This window comes from Pangasianodon hypophthalmus, chromosome 4, assembly GCF_027358585.1.
Source record: "Pangasianodon hypophthalmus isolate fPanHyp1 chromosome 4, fPanHyp1.pri, whole genome shotgun sequence".
NCBI lineage: Eukaryota > Metazoa > Chordata > Actinopteri > Siluriformes > Pangasiidae > Pangasianodon > Pangasianodon hypophthalmus.
Window position 1 is genome coordinate 8,646,059 of NC_069713.1, and position 22,232 is coordinate 8,668,290.

The 22,232-nt window shown below is 36.4% G+C and overlaps 2 protein-coding genes across 2 annotated transcripts in view; both read left to right on the plus strand.

The window, feature by feature from the left end:
- The window catches only part of cacna1eb (calcium channel, voltage-dependent, R type, alpha 1E subunit b), a 65,310-nt gene extending 49,384 nt beyond the window's left edge, over nt 1-15,926 (plus strand). Inside the window, exons 29-44 of the mRNA XM_053233639.1 lie at nt 234-344; nt 753-833; nt 1,643-1,762; nt 1,921-1,986; nt 3,197-3,288; nt 4,098-4,272; nt 5,162-5,289; nt 7,902-7,998; nt 8,161-8,266; nt 9,525-9,632; nt 10,332-10,432; nt 11,019-11,068; nt 12,528-12,633; nt 13,292-13,382; nt 13,483-13,643; nt 14,770-15,926. Of these exons, the coding sequence (XP_053089614.1) occupies nt 234-344; nt 753-833; nt 1,643-1,762; nt 1,921-1,986; nt 3,197-3,288; nt 4,098-4,272; nt 5,162-5,289; nt 7,902-7,998; nt 8,161-8,266; nt 9,525-9,632; nt 10,332-10,432; nt 11,019-11,068; nt 12,528-12,633; nt 13,292-13,382; nt 13,483-13,643; nt 14,770-15,333 (2,157 nt within the window). The 3' untranslated portion in view covers nt 15,334-15,926. The remainder of the gene's footprint in view (nt 1-233; nt 345-752; nt 834-1,642; nt 1,763-1,920; nt 1,987-3,196; nt 3,289-4,097; nt 4,273-5,161; nt 5,290-7,901; nt 7,999-8,160; nt 8,267-9,524; nt 9,633-10,331; nt 10,433-11,018; nt 11,069-12,527; nt 12,634-13,291; nt 13,383-13,482; nt 13,644-14,769) is intronic.
- A 3,510-nt stretch (nt 15,927-19,436) lies between these two features.
- On the plus strand, nt 19,437-22,000 carry polr2d (RNA polymerase II subunit D). The gene is made up of 4 exons (XM_026914074.3): nt 19,437-19,742; nt 20,044-20,224; nt 21,232-21,327; nt 21,781-22,000. The coding sequence occupies exons 1-4, from the start codon at nt 19,673-19,675 to the stop codon at nt 21,857-21,859; spliced, it is 426 nt and encodes a 141-aa protein (XP_026769875.1). The 5' UTR covers nt 19,437-19,672; the 3' UTR covers nt 21,860-22,000.
- The last annotated feature ends 232 nt before the right edge of the window (nt 22,001-22,232 follow it).

Genomic DNA, 22,232 nt, shown 5'->3' on the forward strand with positions numbered 1-22,232 from the left:
AATGAACATCTATAGCAGCCTTATATATATTGCAAATTTGACATCAACTCCTCACTCTATATTCAATGAGGCAACAGAGAGGGACAATAGTTCTGACCCCTTTGGTCTTATTTGGACACAGTATATCAGGAAGAGTGAACTTTATATAGCAGCACAGCTGTTTTTTTCCTGATATGGCAGTAGATAATACTCTGTAGCGACTCTGTACCTGTATTTGATGTGTGTTGCTGCAGTATCACTCGGCTCCGGCTGCCTATGACATGGTCCTGAAGCACCTGAACACGGCCTTCACTGTGCTCTTCTCCCTGGAGTGCATCCTCAAAATCATGGCCTTTGGCTTCATGGTGAGTTGATCAGAGACAGGGTTTAGGTCCAGATAGAAGTTTTGTAGCCAGGGAACCACTACAGTGTAAGCAAAATAAAAAATTACAGAATATTGTTACACATTACTAGAGGCGCTATGGATTTTATTACTAAACTCTTCCTTCATGGAACCTAAACCAATTATATTGCAATAAAATAAAATTGAGTATCATTTAAGAAGCTCTTTTTTCACCAAACAAGTTCACTTGCCTTATAGTAAAGCGTGCATTTCGAGTTTGACGGAGCACTTGTTTAATCTTTTCCCATTTAAGTGCTAATAAAGTGGGCAAAAGAAACATTTTGGCAGTGTATGTATATGAAAGTCATAGACTCATGTTTACTTTAGTCACGTTACACAATAACCTATATTCATTTATCTTTTATCACAGAATTATTTCCGAGACACTTGGAACATCTTTGACTTCATCACTGTCCTCGGCAGCATCACTGAGATCATTGTAGACTTGCAGGTAAAAAATCAAATCTTTTCTGATTAAAAACTTTATATTTGCTTACCTTTAAAGTGTCTTTCATTTCGTTTTATTATAACTAAAGCCTTGTCTGATCCAATCAAGTTGTTTCTCTGTTCTGTATTCATTAATATACCACTGCTGAATTCTAGATTCTGATTGGTCAGGAGATGTTGATTCATTTTTAATGACTATGTCATTCTGACCGCAAGGCAAATCACGGGTTTATATTAATGCGCTCCTTCTGATACATTATGGTTTCTATAGTAACAGTTCACACTGTTTTCGGACACTGAAGTTTTCTGTTTAGCATTTTTGTAAGGAGTCTCCAGTGTCAGCTCTTTGTAACAGTCAGAGGTAAAGCTTTCCAAAAGTCTTCATGACATTTTTTGAGAGAGAATAATGAAGTGATAACAGGAATGGACTTGCTTCTCAGACATTAAACATAACTATAAATGGATAAGAAGTCATTCTGGATTATTGATTATTTTCCTATAACCGCAAGTCGTATTTTATTCCTTACATAGACCAACAAAATCTGTATTAAAGAGAATTATCTATGAACAATAATGGATTTACGGTGAACAATAATCTAATTACTTTTATCTTACATCTTTTTGTGGTGTTGTTAAAGCTAATTCTGACTCTAGATTCAAGCTCTCATTAAAAATGTACTGTCAAGATTAGCAAAAATAATTAGCAATATCAAAAATGCCTTATAATGATGCTTTTTGCGTTTGAGAGTTAGTGACCAAGTCACCCAACAGTATAGCAGTTCTACAATAAATTCCCTCTTCTTTCTCTTGCAGTCTGTCAACACTTTTAATATGAGTTTTCTGAAGCTGTTTCGTGCAGCCAGGCTCATTAAGCTCCTGAGGCAGGGCTACACCATCCGAATCCTCCTCTGGACCTTCGTCCAATCCTTTAAAGTAAGAGCCATGTTCTGCTAAGATCCTAATGTTAAAATCCTGACACAAATCTAAATTGTGGATATGAATAATTATTTTAAATAGGTTAATGAGTGCATGTGTAGATATGAATTAGTACAAATTAAGGGAAATAAGAGATTGAACTCTTCTGATTTCAGGCGCTGCCGTACGTGTGTCTGCTCATTGCTATGCTCTTCTTCATCTACGCCATCATTGGCATGCAGGTTAGCCATACGTTGTGCACCATACACTGTACAATAATAGGTTCAGGTTCAGATTAAAGATTAAAAAGAAGCATATAATCAAGCATGATATGACCATTCAGTGTCAAATGCCCTGTATGTTCATTTCTGCACCAAAGTAATTTAACCACGCCCACTTCCACCACTAAGCTAGTTTAACTATGATTGATAAACAATAAATAATTTTTACTCTTTTTAAAAATATATTCAGTGTAACCCACTTCATGTATAAATTTTGTGCTTTTTATGACTTAATGATTAGACTTTATCAGGTTAATGAAATAAGCCTAACTCCTCCTCTTTTCTGCAAACACAATCAGGCTTGCAAGTCACATGATAGCACGGTACGGTAACGCCGGTATTTTCAGAAAAACGGGAAGTCTCTGATGTCTCTGTAGCATGAAGAACACTCCTCTCCCACATTACTTATTCTTTAGGAGTATTCTTGGAGTGTCAAGTCCTTGTTAAGAGTTTATTTGAAAGGTTCCTACTTTGTGCCATCATAAGTTTTGCGTAAATCATTTATAAGCCAATGCTGGAGGATTCATGGAAGTCATAAGATGACATTATGTTGGTTGGAGTAGATCCTTTAGTATTGTTGGTGTATTTTTAGTTTTTTAATCCTTATTTTGAAAGTTACACACTCCAGAATCCTCGAGACGACTTTCCCTATTCCTTTAACTGACACATGGGCTTCTTAAATAAACGAAGCTGTATTGAAGTGATGCTGCAAAATCATTTGGATTGAAGTGAATCAACACACATCTAATTTTATGCTTCTATATGAAACAAATACAGTAAATACATGTTCCTAAAAACATACGATTTCCAGCTAGGCAGAAGATCTCACAGAAGATCTGAAAACATGAATGTGCTGTTAGTAAGGACAAAATAATAAGATAAGGATGAATAATTATAGATAGAACAGTCTCAAACTAATTAAAAATTGAGAGTTCCTCTCTCCTCACTCTTTTAACCTTTCATTACATGAAATGTCACCTCACAAGTTCTGACATAAGCCTTACATTAATCCTTGATCATTACTTTATTAAAGATTCACAGCAATGCTAATGAATGTTTTATGAAGGCCCATTGCAGGTATCCTTCACATGAAGTGCTACCAAAATCTTTTTGGTTTTGGATTCAGTGTGTATGAGCTGTGTATTACACCTCGTCCTGTGTGTCGCTGTAGGTGTTTGGAAACATTAAGCTGAATGATGAGAGCCATATAAACCAGCACAACAACTTCAAGACGTTTTTCGGCGCTTTAATGCTGCTGTTCAGGTGAGTTTGTGGATCAGCGTTAGCCTAAATAGTAGTGTATAAAACTTCTGATTATCTGGGCAAAAAAAGCAAAGATGTTTTTTTTTAATTTGAATATTAATTTCATTTATTTTTTATTTTTGTAAAGTAAGACTTAAGTAGCCATAAGGCTGTGGAAGGTGATATATTTATTATTATTATTATTATTATTATTATTATTATTATTATTATTGTTGTTGTTGTTGTTGTTAATAATAATAATAATAATAATAATAACAACAAAAACAACAATAATAATAATAATAATAATAATAATAATAATAATAATAATATTAAAATATAATTTTGCAAAGGTTATTAATGAATAAAGAAGAAAAGCAAATGGACAGAGAATTTCAAGCACTTGGAGTTTTACTGAAATTTTATTTTTAATTCTTTTGTATGATTATGGAGTTTTATAATTCTCTCAATTTAATCCACGAATTAGCAAATGGGGGGAAGTGTGCAAATGTCTAACGTTTCTTTCCTCATATTTCCTAATTCAGCAGTGAAATCTATAGAATTTTTAATACACTTATTTTATATTACGTAATATTACGAAGGGTTCTTTTTCATTTTTTTCCATTTAATTAGGAAGCATGGGGGAAAAAAACAAAACACTGGACATTTTATACGCTTGATATTGTAGAAGGGAAGTGAGAAAGAACATTTTAACCATTTTTAGACCTGGTCCTTATTGAGTGAGAAGTCCTTTACAACCAGTTAGATTGCATGTAATTGTAAGTTCATGGTCACATCTTCAGAGGTATACACGTGTATGTTGTTTGCAGGAGTGCAACAGGAGAGTCATGGCAGGAGATCATGCTGTCGTGTTTAGCTGGTCAGGAGTGTGAGCCCGACCCTTCCATCGCTCCACCCTTCATCTCTCCAGATCACGAAGGCGGCTGTGGCACTGACTTCGCCTACTTCTACTTTGTCTCCTTCATCTTCTTCAGTTCTTTCCTGGTAAGACTGGACTTTTTATGTAATATACAGTATTTATGTTTATTGTTCAATAATAATATTGATAAATCTCCTCTGCATTTTGTCTGATTATAGAAGCATGGATAGAACAGATAATAATAATGTAACCATCATATACATATATGAAAGCATATCTTCTCCTTCCCTTGCCTTTGTCGTGCTACTTCATTACTTCTTTGTGTAAGAGTCATAGCAACAATCTGTTATTTTTGCACCATAACCATGACTCATGAGAAATAGACTCATGTTAAATAACCTGGTGTGCATCGTTCATCAACATATGTCCAGCTAACGCCGTGACAATGATGATAATGTTTTTAAAAACAAGCCAGACTGTAGAGAAAAGACAAGAAGAAATCAACTTTCATAAAGTTGCTATAGACACTCAAATGTATAATATATTAAAGGCAACTTCACCTTTATAAAAACGTGTTTTTTATCATGAACCTTTTTTTGGAAGATTTTATTCGACTGCCCAGACTGGTCAACGTGTAAAAAATTGTTCTTGTAGTGATTTTCAATGAAAAATTTGAGTATTGAATATACTAGCTATAATATAGCTATAATTTGAGTACCAAATATACTAGCTAATATTATGCTATAATATTAAGCAAGTGTTACTGATTTATAAACTATAAAAGCCACTCAGGTTCCAGTATGCAAATACTGGAAATGCAAATACACAACAATAAAGAGCTTAACCATTTTTTATTGCTTAAAAACCTTTTATTTTAGTTATGTCATGACCAAGTTAATCATAAGTTAAGGATACAAATAGAAACAAAACGATCCTAGACGTTTAATACAGTTATGGGTTTAATGTTATTCCACAATGACAATTTACATTAACAAAGTCTTTTCCTTTCCTCAGATGCTAAATCTTTTTGTAGCTGTGATCATGGATAATTTTGAGTATCTGACACGGGATTCCTCCATCTTGGGACCACACCATCTGGACGAGTTTGTTCGGATCTGGGGGGAGTACGACCGGGCAGCATGGTGAGTCATAAAAAGTGAATAAAAATTAGATGCACACTCATTTGGATTAAGGGAAGAGAGGGATCTTAACTACTGTGTGACTGAGGAGTATAATTAGGAGTAATTTGGCAACTGGGGTCGGACATATGCTAGTTGACTTGGGGGGGAAATGATCTCCCAGGTAGAAACAGCTTTCAGATATATCCACGTTTGATTTGACAATGGTCCAAACACACAGGAAGCACTACAAAACCAAGCTGACAGCTCAGCAAAATTGAACCGTGTTGTTATAAAACACTAGCATCAAGCAGGAGCAATTCTAAATAATTTTTACACCAATAATCTAAAGAATCCCCAGTTTGTAGAACATTTATCCAGCTAAAATGGCTGCTGAGGGGAAAAGCTTAGCTGTAATTAGCTGTATTAGCTCACTAAATAAGCAGGGCCATGGGCTAATTACCAACTTCGGACACTTTTTTCTTATTTCAGATTAAATTTTCCCTCATTTTTTCTCTTCACAATTGCCTACAAGTTCCAAGGAAGCCTGGAAGTTCCTGAAATAAGCCTGCTTACACATATTAATTCTGTTTACATCAGCTGGCTAATGCAGAATTCAAATTTGCTAGCATACAGTACATACTAGCCTTCACATGGCTAGCAGTGAAATGCATCTATCTAGGCATTTTTTTAAAATATACAACTAGAATTTAAATCACAATTCATCCCTTTCTTAAAAAAATGACCAAATATTCTGCCCTGTTTTATCTTTTTCTCCCTTTTGCTCTTTTATGCTTTCATGTTCAATATATGCTAATTGCTTTAAAAGGGAGAAGTAGGGAAAGGAAAACAGTGAACCCAAGTGTTGTCCACTCATAAAACTACTGCTTGTCAGACATATTCAGTACATATTTATGGAATTTTATTTATTTCAGTTATTTCCACACCATAACAGATGCAAGAGCTATATAAAAACTAGCATACATTAGCTGCGCAGGTGCATGTCACATAATTCTGAAATCTAGCTTTAGTTATAGGTTTTTATAACCTATTTACACCCACAAGGTCACCCAGCCAAAAATGATATCTTCCCAAGTGAAAACATAAATATAGGCAAATTTATCTAATATTTCTCATTATGACACCTTCATTCATTCATCTCACGTAAGCACTTTATCCTGGTCACCTGCTCATTCATGTAATTATCTAATCAGCCAATCACGACGCAGCAGCGCAGTGTTTAAAATCATGCAGATACGAGTCAAGAGTTTCATTAAATGTTCAAATCAAACATCAGAATGGGGGAAAAAATGGTTCTGACTGTGACATGGTTGTTGCTGCCAGATGGGCTGAAACTGCTGATCTCCTGGGAATTCCACACACAACAGTCTCTAGAGCTTACACAGAATGGTGCGGGGGGAAAAAAAATAAAAATAAATTTAAAAAAAACTAACATTCAGTGAGTGGCAGTTCTGCAGGCAGAAACGCCTTGTTGATGTGAGAGATCAGAAGGGAATGGCCAGTCTGGTTCGAGCTGACAGGAAGGCTACGGTAAGCTCAAATAATCACTCTTTACAACCGTGGTGAGCAGAAAAGCATCTCAGAACACAAAACATGTCAAACCGTGAGTTGGATGGGTTACAACAGCAGAAGACCACATCAGGTTTCACTCCTGTGGCAAGGCAACGTTTTTCCGAGCTTCAACTGTCCAGATTTGGTGTGTGGAAATCCAAGGGAATTATCAGTCTCTGAAATACTCAAACCAGCCCATTTGGCACCAACAACCATGCCATGGTGAAGTCACATTTTTTCCCCATTCTGATGTTTGAAGTGAACATTAACTGAAGCTCTTGACCTGTATCTGCATGATTTAACGCATCTTCACTTTCTATGGTATCAATGCTAAGGTTCCCAGCCCTGGTCCTTGCATATATAATATTATATTGGTTTCCTTGCTTTAAAACCTGGCCCAATTAATCAGCTAATAATCCCCTTACTATATCAGTGTGGGTGTTTTAAGCAAGGTTGGGATCCACAGCACTATGCTGGAGTGTTGTGTCAGCTGGCACATTTTTTTTTATGCTTAATACTTTTTTTGGGGAAGGTTAAGCCAAGGCAGGGGGGGGTCCTCTTAAAAATGTCAATATGTCAGGGACTGCAGCACCAGTTGTCATATTAAACTTCTACTTTAAATTTGCCTGTTATTTTTAAATACACTTTTAACCTGTTCTCCCACTGGGCGAGTTCACACGCTCTGCAGTTGTGGGGAAATCCTTTGAAAAAGTCATGAACACTTAACGAGAACAGCATGAAAAGGAATTGATAAGCTCCTAAATGGGATTTTACCAGCAGTGGCACAGTTGGAACCCCAATTTTGCAGCTTTTTAAAATCTCCTGCTGCCATGGTTATACAAACTGTGAAGGACAAAAAGAAATATTATAAGGAATATACAGTATTATAAGAAAGAAATGTAGGGTTTTAGTACAAAATTACAAAATAATAACTAAAAACGTGGTTTTAATAAGATACCATTAACTTAATCACCTTACCATGTCAATCAACCATGCTTGAAAGGATTAACAGTCTATATTATTGTAACGTTTTAATGTCAGCACCTCTCTCGTGTTTTTTTTAGTGGTCGTATTCATTACACTGCCATGTACGAGATGCTGACCCACATGTCGCCTCCTCTCGGCCTGGGGAAGAAGTGTCCCGCTAAAGTAGCTTACAAGGTGGGAGAAAAGATACGATGTTTGTACAATGTTTCTACATCATGGTGTTTCGTCTGACCGACGCTGTGAAGCTCTGATCTTGTGCTCGGGCAGTTGTTTGTTTGGAAAGCAGCTAAACTGTTACCTGTTTATAATACAGTTTTGTTATGGGTGAACACACAGAGGCTGGTACTGATGAACATGCCTGTGGATGAGGACATGACCGTCCACTTTACTTCCACACTGATGTCCCTGATCCGCACCGCCCTGGATATCAAAATCGCCCGAGGTAAAAGAGAGAGAGAGAGAGAGAGTGACAGATAGTGGCATGTTTAACAAATATGCTCCGTGTGGTTTCACCTTTTTCATGTGCTGGTGTATCTCATTAGCTATATATCAGCTCTGCTTGTGGAATAGTAGGAAAACAATATGTTATATACATATATACATAGTTTTAAAAATATGTATATAAGATTAATAACCTATATATGGATAAAAGAAGAAAACATGTAGCACTTTCATGCAGTTCCACAGCACTATTTAATATTAATACAATATAGTATACATTTCTTTTCTTTACAGGGAGTTGTGTAGACAGCAAAATAGGAAAATATAATAACAAAATATAGAGCTTTAAAAATAAAACTTTTTTTGATGGTGTATAATTTTTAAATTGTGTATTTTGTATATGTTTCCTAAGTGGTATAGCTGAATGTAGGGGGAAAAAATACATTATCCATTATACTGAATCACTTTTCAGCTAATTTTCTGTTAAAATTATAAAATTCAAATTGTAAAATATATTCTAAAATTAAAAAATTAAACTAATATTCTGTTTAAAAATTAGTTTTCATTAATAAAAAATATTTGTTTGTTTATTTGTTTGTTTGTTTGTTCATTGTTGGTTTACTTACTTATGTACAGCGTTTATTTATTTTAATAAGTTAATTAATATCTATTTACAGTACATGTTTTTGTACAGATGTATTTATTTATTTGTTTATTGATTTATACTTTATTTATTTGTTTGTGTCACCTACTTATTTGCAGTGTTTATTTGTTTTTTTAACATTCAATTATCATATATTTATTTACAGTACATGTTTACATACAGATGTGTTTGTTTGTTTGTTTATTTATTTATACTTTGTGTCACTTACATACAGTGTTCGTTTTTATTTATTTAACATTCAATTAGTTAGAGTATATCTATTTACAGTACATACACATGTATGTTAAGTTACACATATGTTTACTTATTTGTATACTTTTTTATTTATTGTTTGATGTTTTGTCTATATATTTATTTCATTTCATTTTTATGTACATGTAGTTATCTTATTATATCTTATTATATGTACAGGATTTGCAGTACACTAGTTAGTTAGTTAGTTAGTTAGTTAGTTATGTACGTTATTGAGTTTAAAAAGCTTTTCATGTTAAACTCATATAAACAGTATATATGTGTGTGTATGTGGAGGAGGAAGCGTAAAGGACAGAACGTGTTGTCTGTTTGTTTATAAAATAGCAAACCTGTGTACTTTCAGGAGGAGAAGACCGGGTGCAGCTGGACACTGAACTGCAGAAGGAGATCAGTGTGATTTGGCCTCATCTCTCCCAGAAGACCTTGGACCTGCTGGTGCCGATCAATAAAGGTGATGCCCAGGTGCCCGTCGCTTAGGCTGATAATCACTGCGTGTCCTACTGAATCCACGTTTTAACAGATTTCTGCCACTCACTGAGTCAGATTACCTGAAAACACAGTGTCTCAGTACAGGATTGTTTAACAGCTCTCCGTGTGTCTGAGCGGATGATTAATGATATCCATCATCCCAGCTTTTCTCAGCACTGAAATCTGGGTTTAGTGTCTACTGTACAACTGATGATTTTTAATTTATTGAATTTATTTATATAGGAACTGCTTGGATCTGGAGAAATCCGGATCAGTGTCATTTGAAAGAGGGACTATTACTCAGAATGAGAAATCCTCCTCCAGTTAACACTGAATTGTGGGATTACCAAAGGAAGAGTGTAAATATGGAGTGAGATTAATGGAGTAAATATGCAGAGCGACAGCGAGGACTGGTGTTAGATGTCTTGACTGAATCCATGAATTAAGACGATAGTAAATCCTACTGTGTCATTACTGACAGCCATGTCGTGTTTATAATGTCAGCCATGTACATTAATCATTTTCTCTCTTGTATCATGAGATATATAGATACATAGAGCACCAATGTGATGCTGCTGAGCTTTATTTCTGTTTGTGCAGAAGCAGATGTTAGACTTGAATTCAAACAACGTGTGCTTGTGTGTGTGTGTGTGTGTGTGTGTGTGTTTATGTTTCCCCACAGACACAGACATGACAGTGGGTAAAATCTACGCCTCCATGATGATCATGGATTACTTTAAACAGAGCAAAGCAAAGAAGTTGAGGCGGCAGGCTGAGGAGCAGGTACGTGTAGGGATTATAATTACATGCTTAATTTTTGAATATAGATTCCATATCGCCTTGTGTATCAGCTCAAACCACATGGCAAGAGAATAATACTTTTTAAAATAAGATATAAACTAATGTAACGTAAGGTACATTAAGTGAGCCATAGACATCGATTATTGGAATATTCTGGCCTGATTGGTCCATCTTGATTTGTCCACTAAATGTATGTATTTTTCCGGTGCTTATTAAGTTATACGGTAGTTGCATCCTTGGAAATATGTATTAAAAATTGAAATCTAGACGTCCCAGAATATCCAGCAAATGAGTCTTTTAATGTCTTTGTCCTCACTGTGTTTTAATGGCTTGTCTGAATGGGTGGTGTAATTTTAAAATCAGACCTGTCACAGCTCATTTTTTATACCAGAAGGCCTTCAGTTTTTTCCTCATACAGTCTTGTAATTTAAGCATGTTATTATTTTATTAATATTTTATGACACTTCTGCCCATGCTTTGCAAAGCTTAAAAGTTGTATAGAAAGACCATGTGGAGTGATCATTCACCTCTCTCTCTCTCTCTCTCTCTTTCTGTCTGTAATGCACAGTCGAGCAGTCCTGCCCTTCCTCTCATATCTCACAGCGCAGGCTCGGCTCTGTAAGTATCCTCGCCATTTATCCAGACCTGAAATGTTTCAATCATGACTGTTTCCTTCACTGGGATAATTCTCCTTTGCTGATCAAATGCAGTGGTTTAAATTTGAGGGTTCTGTGCTGTTCTGTTTTGTTCTGTTTTGTTTGGTTTTGTTCTGTTCAGTTTTGTTTGGTTTTATTCTATGTGAATTTGTTTGGTTTTGTTTTTGCGCTGTTCTCTTCTGTGCTGTTCTGTTCACTTTTGTTTGGTTTTGTTCTTTTCTTTTCTGTGCTATTCTGTGCTATTTGGTTTTGTTTGGTTTTATTATATCCTATTTTTTTCTGCATTGTTCAAAACTGTTCTGTTTGGTTTTGTTTTGTGCTGTTCTCTTCTATGCTGCTCTGTTCCACACTGTTCCAGTCTGTTAGGTTCAGTGCTTTTCTGTTTTGTTTGGTTTTGTTCTGTTCTTTGCTGTTCTTGGCTGTTCAGTTTTGTTTGGTTTTGTTCTGTTCAGGTTTGTTTGGTTTTGTTCTGTTCTGCTCAGTTTTGTTTGTTGTTTTGTTCTGTTCAGTTTTGTTTGGTTTTGTTTTGTTCTGTTCAGTTTTGTTTGGTTCTGTTCTGTTCAGTTTTATATGGTTTTGTTTGGTTTTGTTTTGTTCTGTTTGGTTTTGTTTTGTTTGGTTTTGTTCTGTTCTGTACTGTTCTATTTGGTGCTGTTCAACACTGATCTGTGCTGATTGGTTTAATTTTATTCTGTTCTGTTTGATTTTGTATTTTTTTCTGTTCTGCTCGGTTTTGTTTGGTCTTGTTCTCTTCTCGATGTTCTGTTTTATGTTCTGTTCTTTTCTGCACTGTACTGTGCCACTCTGTTCAGTGTTGATTGCTTTTTTTCTGTTCTTTGCTGCTCTGGCCATTCAGTTTGGTTTGGGTTTGTTCTGTTCTGTGCTGTTCTGTTCTTCTTTTGTTTTGTTTTGTTTATATTTAAGCTATAGTGCTTTTATGAATTTGAGCCCTGCACGATGGTTGTTCAATGTTAAGGCAAAACTTGCTGCCAGACAATTCTGATATAGACTAAAATTATATGTGTTATGTACATAATGTATGAAGTGCTAAGCTTAAGCTAGGTTGTAAGTGCTAATTGAGCTTTCATTTTAGCACAAAACACAATGGCTATTAGCATGCTTCAAACCACACATAACCACCTACTCCTCAGAGCTGAGCACCACGAGGTCCAGAGAGCTGGCACGAGCGTTGGCTCTCTAGGGTGCAGAGGAGTGGAGTGTGAGCACACATCACGAACCCAAAAAAAAAAAAAACACGTCACATGTTTTGGTAACGCAGCAGCAGTTTTAAAAGTGTGCCTACATTATCCTAACAAATTCATTTCCCATGTTAATCTGAAGTCTGTTTTGTCTATAATGAATATTTAAGTCTTAATTATCCCACATTTCCTGTAATTAACATCCTGCTTGTTCCTTTGTAGGACCAGTGGTGGTTTCGTGGCCCTGAGTCCCATCTCACCCCAAGAGCTCTTAATGCAGCCGGCGTCACATCAAGGGGAAGACAGTGAGGACTATCAAGTGTCCATGGTGAGTTTGTCTCATCAGGTTTATATTTTAAACCTAAAAAAGAAGAAAAGTTTAAGAGCTCATGTAACATGGTAACATGTAATTAATTATTGGGCTAATCTGACTTAAAAGATGTTGATCTATTTTATCTGGGTATTAAATATTCACTTTTTTGGTCCATATTGCATTTACATTTATAGCATTCGAACCAGAGCAACATACAGAAGTGCTTTTAGTTCCAGGATATCCACAGTAAAGTCAACAGATGGGTGTATTTATCTAGTAAGCTGAATATTTCAATTCAGCAGCAGTGAGGCGTATCTCAAACGCTATTGGCTGGTGTGTAAATCAGTCAAGCACTTCAAACCACCGTCACTCTGATTTCCTGTTTCACAAGAAAATACAGAATCGGAGCACGGCTCTCAAGCCATTTCATGGAGACGTTAAACATATATGTGTATCTCAAGATACTTTCTGTGTATGTGATGTGGGAAGAGATGACCATTCCCACTGTTCCTTTAAGTACTCGGTCTATTTAAATACACAAAACACTTCATCCATCAGACAGTTTCTTCTGTGAAAAGGAACCCAAGTAAAGAAATAAAGTAACAAATGAATCAGTGCAAAAATAGAAGGAAGAAGGCTGATGTTGTAGATCATGTCGTGTGGTGTTGAACAGGCAGATGAGCAGGAGATAGATGGATTGTGGGAAGAGGAACAGCCACCTGAGCGTCTGTACCGACCAAGACACAAGAGTTACAAAGCTGCGGGTGGGTTAACTCACATTTTCAGCTTTTCATTAGCATGCAAAATCCATGCATTATCCCTGGATTAGATCACGTCTAACTTGATCTGATTAATGCTTCTCAGTGTCCCATTCAGAGCATCAGGCAGAACGAGAGCGAGGGCGATCTAAGGAACAGCGCCACCTGCTGTCCCCAAACACGTCCCGCTTCAACTCAAACGAGAGGAGTTCGAAGTCCTGCTCTCGTTCTCCCAGTGAGGAAAGACGACATGGACACACTCGGCAGGTAAAGATGTGCAAATAAACAATACGACGGTGCCTAGATGTACAGAATCCTGCAGTTTACAATAATAATAATGACAATAATGAGTAAAGTTTATTTTTATTTTTCCTTTTTTAAATTGTTTTTGGTGGGGTTTTTTTTGTATTTATTTGGTTTTTGTTGTAATTATAAAGCAACCTTTGTTGTGAGAAATACACTATATAAATTAAACTTATTATTATTATTATTATTATTATTATTATTATTATTATTATTAAAAGAGCACCATTCATATTTTACAATACTCCTGATGAAGGACTTTTTAGCAAAACATACTCATTTGTTCTTGTTATCTGCAACATTAAACATAACTACGTATAAATGTATGAAGTGTCATTGTTTAATTAATAAAATTGTTGGAAAATTGTTGCAGTAAAGGACAAATAAAACACTTGGGGATATGCTGTTATAGGAAAATAATCAACTTTAGGGTGGTAACAGTGACTCCACTTCATCACACCATCTTGTAGTTAATTATTTTCCTATAACAGCACAACCCAAAGTGTGTTGTTCCTTACATAACGTAGAATTTATGATAGATAGCATTAATTGTTATTAGCATCCCCTTTAAATGTACATCTTGTGATATTACTTTTAATTTAAAATCATTTCATTCCTATCATAGCTTTTTGGCTAGATTTTGGCACAACATATCAGGATCTACACATTCCTTTAGGAGTTACCTTTTAAGAAATGGAGCAGCTGTGTTGTGGATTGGAGTAGAGCTCTTTTCTGGGCCAGAAAAAAAAAATATAAACAAAAGCCTGACACTAACTGGTGCCTTGGTATGGTAATATTGCACATCACAATTTTTTTAAGGTATCTTTGAAATTAAAAGTCTATTATGGGTGTAGGAAGACTTTTAAAAATTACAATCTGCACCTTTAAAAAGTAAAAAGAAAGCAAACAGGATATTTTAATATTCCTAAAAATTGGTTTCAGTATTAAAACAATATACTATTGAATAAAAAAGACAGAATAAAGAGTTTGTTTTTAATAACTGATAAAACCAAAACACTTAATAGAGGTAAATGGTTTTTTGGATTAATTTGTAATACTTTGCCCTGTGTGTGTGTGTGTGTGTTTTTAGGGAAACAGCTCAGACAGCCCCGTTCCCTCCACCTCAGAGTCGAGCACACCGAGCGCCAGGCGTCGCCTCTCGCAGACACCAACTCACTCGCACCCACACGTCTCCTACTCACCGTTAGTGTGCCACACTCAGCCTTCCTCCCAGGCTGAAGATGAGGAGGAGGAGGAGCGAGGAGGCGCTCCCATTCTGGGCTGCTGCAGCAATGCCTTATGGGACGAAAACGCAGAAGAGGAGGAAATACAAGTGGGCGAGGGAGAGGACGAGACAGGGCACATTGAAGGGGACGAGTATCTGGGCTCGGGCGCCCGTCGGTTCCCTTCTGAACCCTACCTCGCCCTGCAGGAGGAGGAGCAAAGCCCCGATTCCTCAGCCATGGAGACTCTGACGTTTGAGGCTGCTGTGGCCACCAGCCTGGGCCGCGCCAACACCATCACGGCCTCCATGCGCACGCGCGCACGCCTCGGCTGGCACGTCCCCAACGGGCACTTCCGCAAACGCCTGGCACAGAGCGTCTCCATCTCCGCGGGCGAGCCTCTCAGTGACACGGAGGATGACAAATACTAAGCACTGACCAGAAGAACTCTGGAAAAGGACGCTGATCCCTGCGACAGCAGCATCTGAGCTGCGTTGTTGAATATACTGTACGTACAAGTCAAATGTGATCATTAAAATGGAGGAGTGCTAAGATTTTCACCTTTTTTAACATATAAGCAGCTGTCTTGTCTTGTTTCTAACAAAACACTCTGAGAGTTCAAGGGAGAAAAAAAAAAACCACTGTACATTTGAAAACCAGACTAAAGAGCTTCATCGTCTGTGGGAGATAATGAACTCAGACTATCGCTGTTTTACACTCTGAAATGCTGATCAATTACACTTTCTTTCGCACGGTAAATGGTTTCCAAACAAATTAGGCTACGTGTTGCAGAATGAATGTAAGGAAATGCAATTCAGTTCCATGAATTCAGTTCTACTGGCTCATTCATTTTAACCAATGTTTACTTTATCGATGACACACCGATGCACAAATCGCGTGCAACACCTTGCAATGACATATTTTTGTGAGCTCAGAATTAAAGCCTAAATGCATCTACTGTGTTGGATTCATTCCGATTTCTAAACATTTGTACAATCTGAGAAAATAAAAGAAAGTAACTCGACATTGGATGAAATGTGGTGTTTGTTGTGGAGGTGTGTGTGCACCATGTACAAGATAAGATGCTTGCGTTCATGCTTTTAAATAGAGTAAAACAAGGGCCTCTGCCTCAGGCCCTGCTTTTCAGGTTCACATAATAATATTCCTAATTAAAATTTCATAGGATATTCTACAACTGGCACGAAGATCAGCACATCATGACAGATTAACGTGGACCTGTCACTATGTGTAGACGGCTACATAGCAAGGGCACATGAACACAGGTAGTTTATCCATGGGGCACCATAATATATCAATATATATTGTTCATCTACATAAAGTCCTCATTCACAACTCCATGCATTTTAAATTCTGTTGAGATATTAATTAACTCTTTTGAATGACCAGCAAATTGTAGCGTGCAGTGTGTGCACCACCCCATTTAGCACCACAGGGTTATTATCACACCTACTGGTCAAAAATGGGAACTACAACAAGCACTAATAAAGGCCTACTCTTCAGACACCAACATCTTGTTACAGCAAATAATCCAAATTACATTTAACACATTTCTGCAAACAAATGGTAAAGTGTAAGTGCAGACAGTGTGTCTATGATTCACAGAATCATTTCGTATTGTAAAATATACTGCACAATTGGGAAAGGAAAAGAGGAATTACAGTGGATAATGTCCATACATCAGAAATGTCCTGCTTCACCAAAATGTATGCTCTATCTATTATTTTTTCTTCATGGTCACAACCTTTAATTATTCAATGATCTATTAGAGAACCATTGAAAAACCAATTTTTCGATGAGTGTATTTTTATGCTTTTATATTTATAATAATATTTTGGATATTAGCTTTTATAAATACGTATAGTGGCACCGCTGACAGTATTGGAACGGCAAGGCCAGTTCTTTACTTTTGTCAGAATTTCAGCTTTCATTTCCTGATATTTACATCTAGACATGTTAAAGAACTTAGAACATGGTACCTTTTGTTCGAACCAACCCATTTTAGGATAAACCCCAGGATAAACCAACATGAAGACCAGAGAGCTATCTGTGGGAGAAAAGCAAGTCATTTTGAAGCTGAGAAAAGAGGGAAAATCAATCAGAGCCATTGCACAAGCATTGGGCATAGCCAATACTACAATTAGAAATGTCCTGAAAAGGAAAGAAACCACTGGTGAACTAACAAACAGACATGGAACAAGTCGGCCAAGGAAAACAACACCAGTTGATGACAGCAACATTGTGAGAGCTGTGAAGAAAAACCCCAAAACAACAGTCATCACCATCACCAACAACCTTCACAGGGCAGGGATGGAGGTATCACAATCCACCATTTGAAGAAGACAAGAGCAGAAATATAGAGGCCATACCTCAAGATGCAAACCACTCATCAGCAGTAAGAATCAGAAGGTCACACTGGAATTTGCAGAGAAATACGGAGATGAGCCACAAAAGTTCTGGAACCAAGATTAACTGCTACCAAAGTGAAGGAAAGCCCAAAGTGTGGAGAGAGAAAGGCTCTACTGATGATCCAAAACATACAAGCTCATTGGTCAAGCATGGTGGAGGTAGTGTCATGGCTTGGGCTTGCATGGCTGCTTCTGTCACCTTATCACTTTCAACAGGACTGTGTACTGGTCGGCGTCGTAGTTATGTACTGTCTGTTCTGTCTTGCGCTGTCTGCACATGTTTGCACTTGTGCACTTTACGTTTAATTTATGTAATTTATGTAGTCCCCGTAGTTCTGTGTTGTTCTGTGTTGTCTTATGTGGCACCTTGGTCCTGGAGAAACGTTGTTTCGTTTCACTGTGTACTTGTATATGGCTGAAATGACAATAAACTCCACTTGACTTGACTTGACTTCTGGAACGGGCTCACTAATCTTTATTGATTATGGAACTCATGATGGTAGCAGCAGAATGAATTCAGATGTCTACAGAAACATTCTGTCTGCCAATTTAAGTTCTCAGTTGTTTAACACATTAGATGTAAATATCAGGAAATTAAAGCTGAAATTCGGATCTATCGTCTCATTTTAACAATAACACTGTTAATACAGGCTAACAGTAAGTTAGCTAATTTCACAAAATTAGACTAAAAACATGTCTGGTTTACGTTTACAAAGACGGTTCATCACTCAGAAGGCATGATATGAAATACTCTCTTTTATAACCAGACCGTAAAAATGCAAAAAGTTTTCTACCTCATTATGCCTGGAGACTTTGGCTAAGCTGTAGGCTTTTTTGTTTTATTCAATTTACAGAGTGTGGCTGCTCAGCTTAGCTAATGGTAGATATTTAGCTGGTGTTAACCGTGGCTTCAGAGCTGCTAATTCAGTGTGTAGGCTAATTTCATGTTAGTGATATAGTTTGCAAAATAATATATATATATATATATATATATATATATATATATATATATACATATATATATATATATATATATATATATATATATATATATATATAAATTGAAATGCATGCTGTAGGTGTTTTGTGTTTCAGAGAGTCAAACTTTTCATTGTCCAATGTTTGTGAGTATTCTTCACTTCTTTTAACGCACAAATGTTGTCTTTAGGAGAGTACTAGTACATTTATATCTGTATTCATAACACCACTGTGTTGAATTCTCAAATCTGATTGGTCAGGAGGAGTTTGGATAATTTTCTATTACAGCCGGGCTCTGACGGTAGTGCAGCTGCAAATCACAGGTTTATATTAATGCTCTCATTGTAAAAGGTTATCATTTCTACAGTAACAGCTAATTAAAAGTTACTTGTCTAAGATTAATAATAAATAGATTTTAAAATGTGTTATTTAATAAAGAATTATTTAATAATGTATAATATGTATGATATGGTGAATTCTTCAGTAAGGAGATGCTTATTTAACAGAAAGAGTCTCCAGTATCAGTGCTTTATAACGGTAGATTTTCCACCACATGAAAGTCTTCAGGACGGAGGAGTTTGTATTTTCCGGTTTCTCTGTAACATGATAAAACACGTTTTTTTTTTACTTCAAGACTTCAAGAGAGAAAAGAGAGAAGCTGCTGAGGAAACAACTGTTTATAGCTGCTGTAACAGGAACTAGCTTGTTTCTTTGACATTACACAACACTGAATGTAACCATAAACTGACCCAATGTATGAGGTGATGTTCCTTTATCGATTAAAAAAAAGTGAATTGTTGTGATATAAGAGAAATAAAACATTTCGGGGTGCGCTGTTATGGGAAAAGAATGTGAAAAAGTCAATAATTTTCCAACTACAGCACACCTTGATGTGTTTTACTTCTTACATAAAGTATAATTTATGTTGATTAATTACGTATGGTTGTAGAAAAAAATATATATATAATTAAAAAAAATAAAAAATATATTAATTTGTAATGAAGAAAGCAAGAGAAAATAGATAGATAGATAGATAGATAGATAGATAGATAGAAAATCTCAACAACAAAAAAAATTAATTAATTAAATAAATAAAAAAGCTCAAGGCTTTTAACATGAAACCTGGATTACTTCCGCTAGTCGTCCCGGAAGCGGAAATGCAGTGACTAGTAGTGTTTTGTGCGGCAATGAAATAACGCGCGCCTTGTGTACAAACGATTATACGTTTTCTGTTAACTATGTAGCTAAATATTTATATTAAAAACAATTTTGTTTGCTGTAGTCTGGTTTCATTGTAGCGTGTTGGTTTAATTTTACAGCTAAAAAGTTATCAGTGGTCGGTTTAAAGGCGAGTGTAAACACCGTCATGGCGGCTGCAGGAGCAACGAACGTGGGCGATATTGAAGAAGACGCCTCGCAGCTGTCTTTCCCCAAAGGTTTGTTTACATGAAGATGTTTCTATTCATATGTCACATTACAAGCGTTTATACTTGCTTACATGACGCATGCAGCACGACAGGGTTCATCTGCTCTGATGTTATTCTGGCTGTCCTATGAATTGGGTTTCTGCGCATGCGCAAATCACTATTATTACATTCTGTATCATATATACATTAATGTAAGTGATGGAGGCGTTTTCTGATAATGTCACAGTAATGATGTAGACTTAAATAGCACAAACTACTTGTTGTATTGTCATATACCCTGACATGACGTTGTCCCATGTTTTTGTGACAGAGTTTGAAAATGCTGAGACTCTCCTGAACTCTGAGGTCCACATGCTCCTGGAGCACCGCAAACAGCAGAACGAGAGCGCTGAAGATGAACAGGAGCTCTCCGAGGTCTTCATGAAGACGCTGAACTACACGGCCCGCTTCAGCCGCTTCAAGAACCGGGAGACCATCGCCAGCGTGCGCAGGTCCGAGAGTTACTGCAGTCTCTGTGTGTCTGATTCCACTTTATCTGATGTAACGTTAAAGGTGCGGTGTGTGTGAGTGATGGGGTTCGGAGCTTTGAAGCATGTGTAGAAAAGGTAGGTAGGTAGATTTATACTCGTGCGAGGACACCAAGGCGTCCTGCACAGCTGCTGATGTGAGATGTGATGTGAGAGTGTACACTGGGGGCAGTTTCGCATGAACCAAAGCAGAATTTACAGAAAAGAGAAGAGAGATAATGAGCCGTATCTGAGCCGAAAAAAAACAAAGGAGAGTTGCATGATTTACGAATACGTAGTGCGTAAGTTTATTTTAAAAAGTGCTGGGGGGAAAATCACACCAAAGAAGCCTCGTGTGATCAATTCAGTGGCACACTCTGAAGTGTTTTCCTTCATCTATATGAAGCAGTATCAAGTGGTTCATGTATTAAATCCACAGTTCAGGCAATCATAGTATTATAAACACTGTCGAGTTTTTAAAATTCCTGTGCTTTGTGCCGCATCTTTACCGGGAACTTTACAGTGAAAAGGAAAAACAGGAAGTGTGCGATCCTACAGGATTAAACTGGCCATTATAATCAACTTCAGTTGGTATTTACATATGCCTCAGTATCAGGATTAGAGATTTCTCTAAATATATCTATTATATAATGCTTAGATTTTAGTCTGAGGTTCTTGCTTACACAATTGTGATCAATGTTATTTGCTCATTTTAGTGTTTTTTTTTTATTATTATTATTATTATTTACAGACTAAGCCTACTTGCTGATGATACTGATGATTTTGAGTATTTAATTAATATAATCAAGGATTTCTCGGGTTGTGAAAATGATACTGATAGGTAACTGATATTCGAATGGCGCTGTTTTTGTTGTTAGTGTTAATTCCTGGTCCTGTGCAGCTCTTGGTATTCAGTATCAGTGAATGGCTTTTGAGACTTTTATCTAAATACAATTTCATTTAAACACTTTCAATGGTTTTGTTTCGGACAGTTTACTCTTGCAGAAGAAGCTACATAAATTCGAGCTGGCGAGTTTGGCCAATCTGTGTCCTGAAGCTGCAGAAGAAGCGAAAGCACTCATTCCCAGGTGAATTCTGATCAACATCGTGATTTTTTAAAAGTGCTCAGAGTTTGCCAAAACTTCAGGCCGTGTTTGCTGAAAAAGCTTGGTCACATCATGGCTAATTAGTATGCAAGAAGAAAGGGCAAAATAATGTAATGAATTAATGTCAGGAATTTATGCTAGACAGTGGGGTGTTTATACAGAATTAAACTTTTAAAATTGTTTTAAAAAATTGAATTAACAGAAATTTAGACCATTTAAATGGCAAAACCATTGTCAAGGAAATAATATAAGAGCTCTGAATTAAAAAGAAAAAGTATTAAAAGTGTATAGGGTATTAATTTTAAGTATTAAATACTGCAGTTAAATCCTATAAGAGGACTGTCTCACTTTATGAATATATAAGTTCTTTCACATTGGTATTTTATCGTTTGTTATTAAAGGGTTCTAACGCACTTTTCCTTCTTTCTCCGGTAGCTTGGAAGGTCGATTCGAGGATGAAGAGCTGCAGCAGATTCTGGATGATATTCAGACCAAAAGAAGCTTTCAGTATTGATTTCAAACCTGTGCAGTGCACGAGGACTTTTTTTTTTTTAAATAATGTTCTCCATTCCATATATTTTGGTACTCTCTAAATCTCCATTCATTGTTGATGCATTGTTTGTGACTATAAAAATAAATCTGATGTGTTTGTAAAGGTTTGTTTTGTTTCCATGGTTGAAACTGTTCAAGTCTGTTACACACTAAAAAAAAAAAACTTTATTGGGAACTGCTTGGTTTATCTGATGAGAGAATTTTATGACAAAGTGAACGCTTGGAAGATTTTAGATGTGGCATTTCAAAGGTTTAGTTTATAGATTATATCATGTGATCACTGATATTATTTCACGACTGTCACGCAACAGGGCAGAAGGACGTTCCCGACATAA

Excerpts from the sequence above, each read along its gene's own strand:
- polr2d (XM_026914074.3), top strand. The coding sequence starts at position 19,673 with ATGGCGGCTGCAGGAGCAACGAACGTGGGCGATATTGAAGAAGACGCC. Across the intron at positions 19,743-20,043 it reads GCAGCTGTCTTTCCCCAAAG|AGTTTGAAAATGCTGAGACT; the intron begins GTTTGTTTACAT and ends TTTTTGTGACAG. Across the intron at positions 21,328-21,780 it reads GCGAAAGCACTCATTCCCAG|CTTGGAAGGTCGATTCGAGG; the intron begins GTGAATTCTGAT and ends TTTCTCCGGTAG.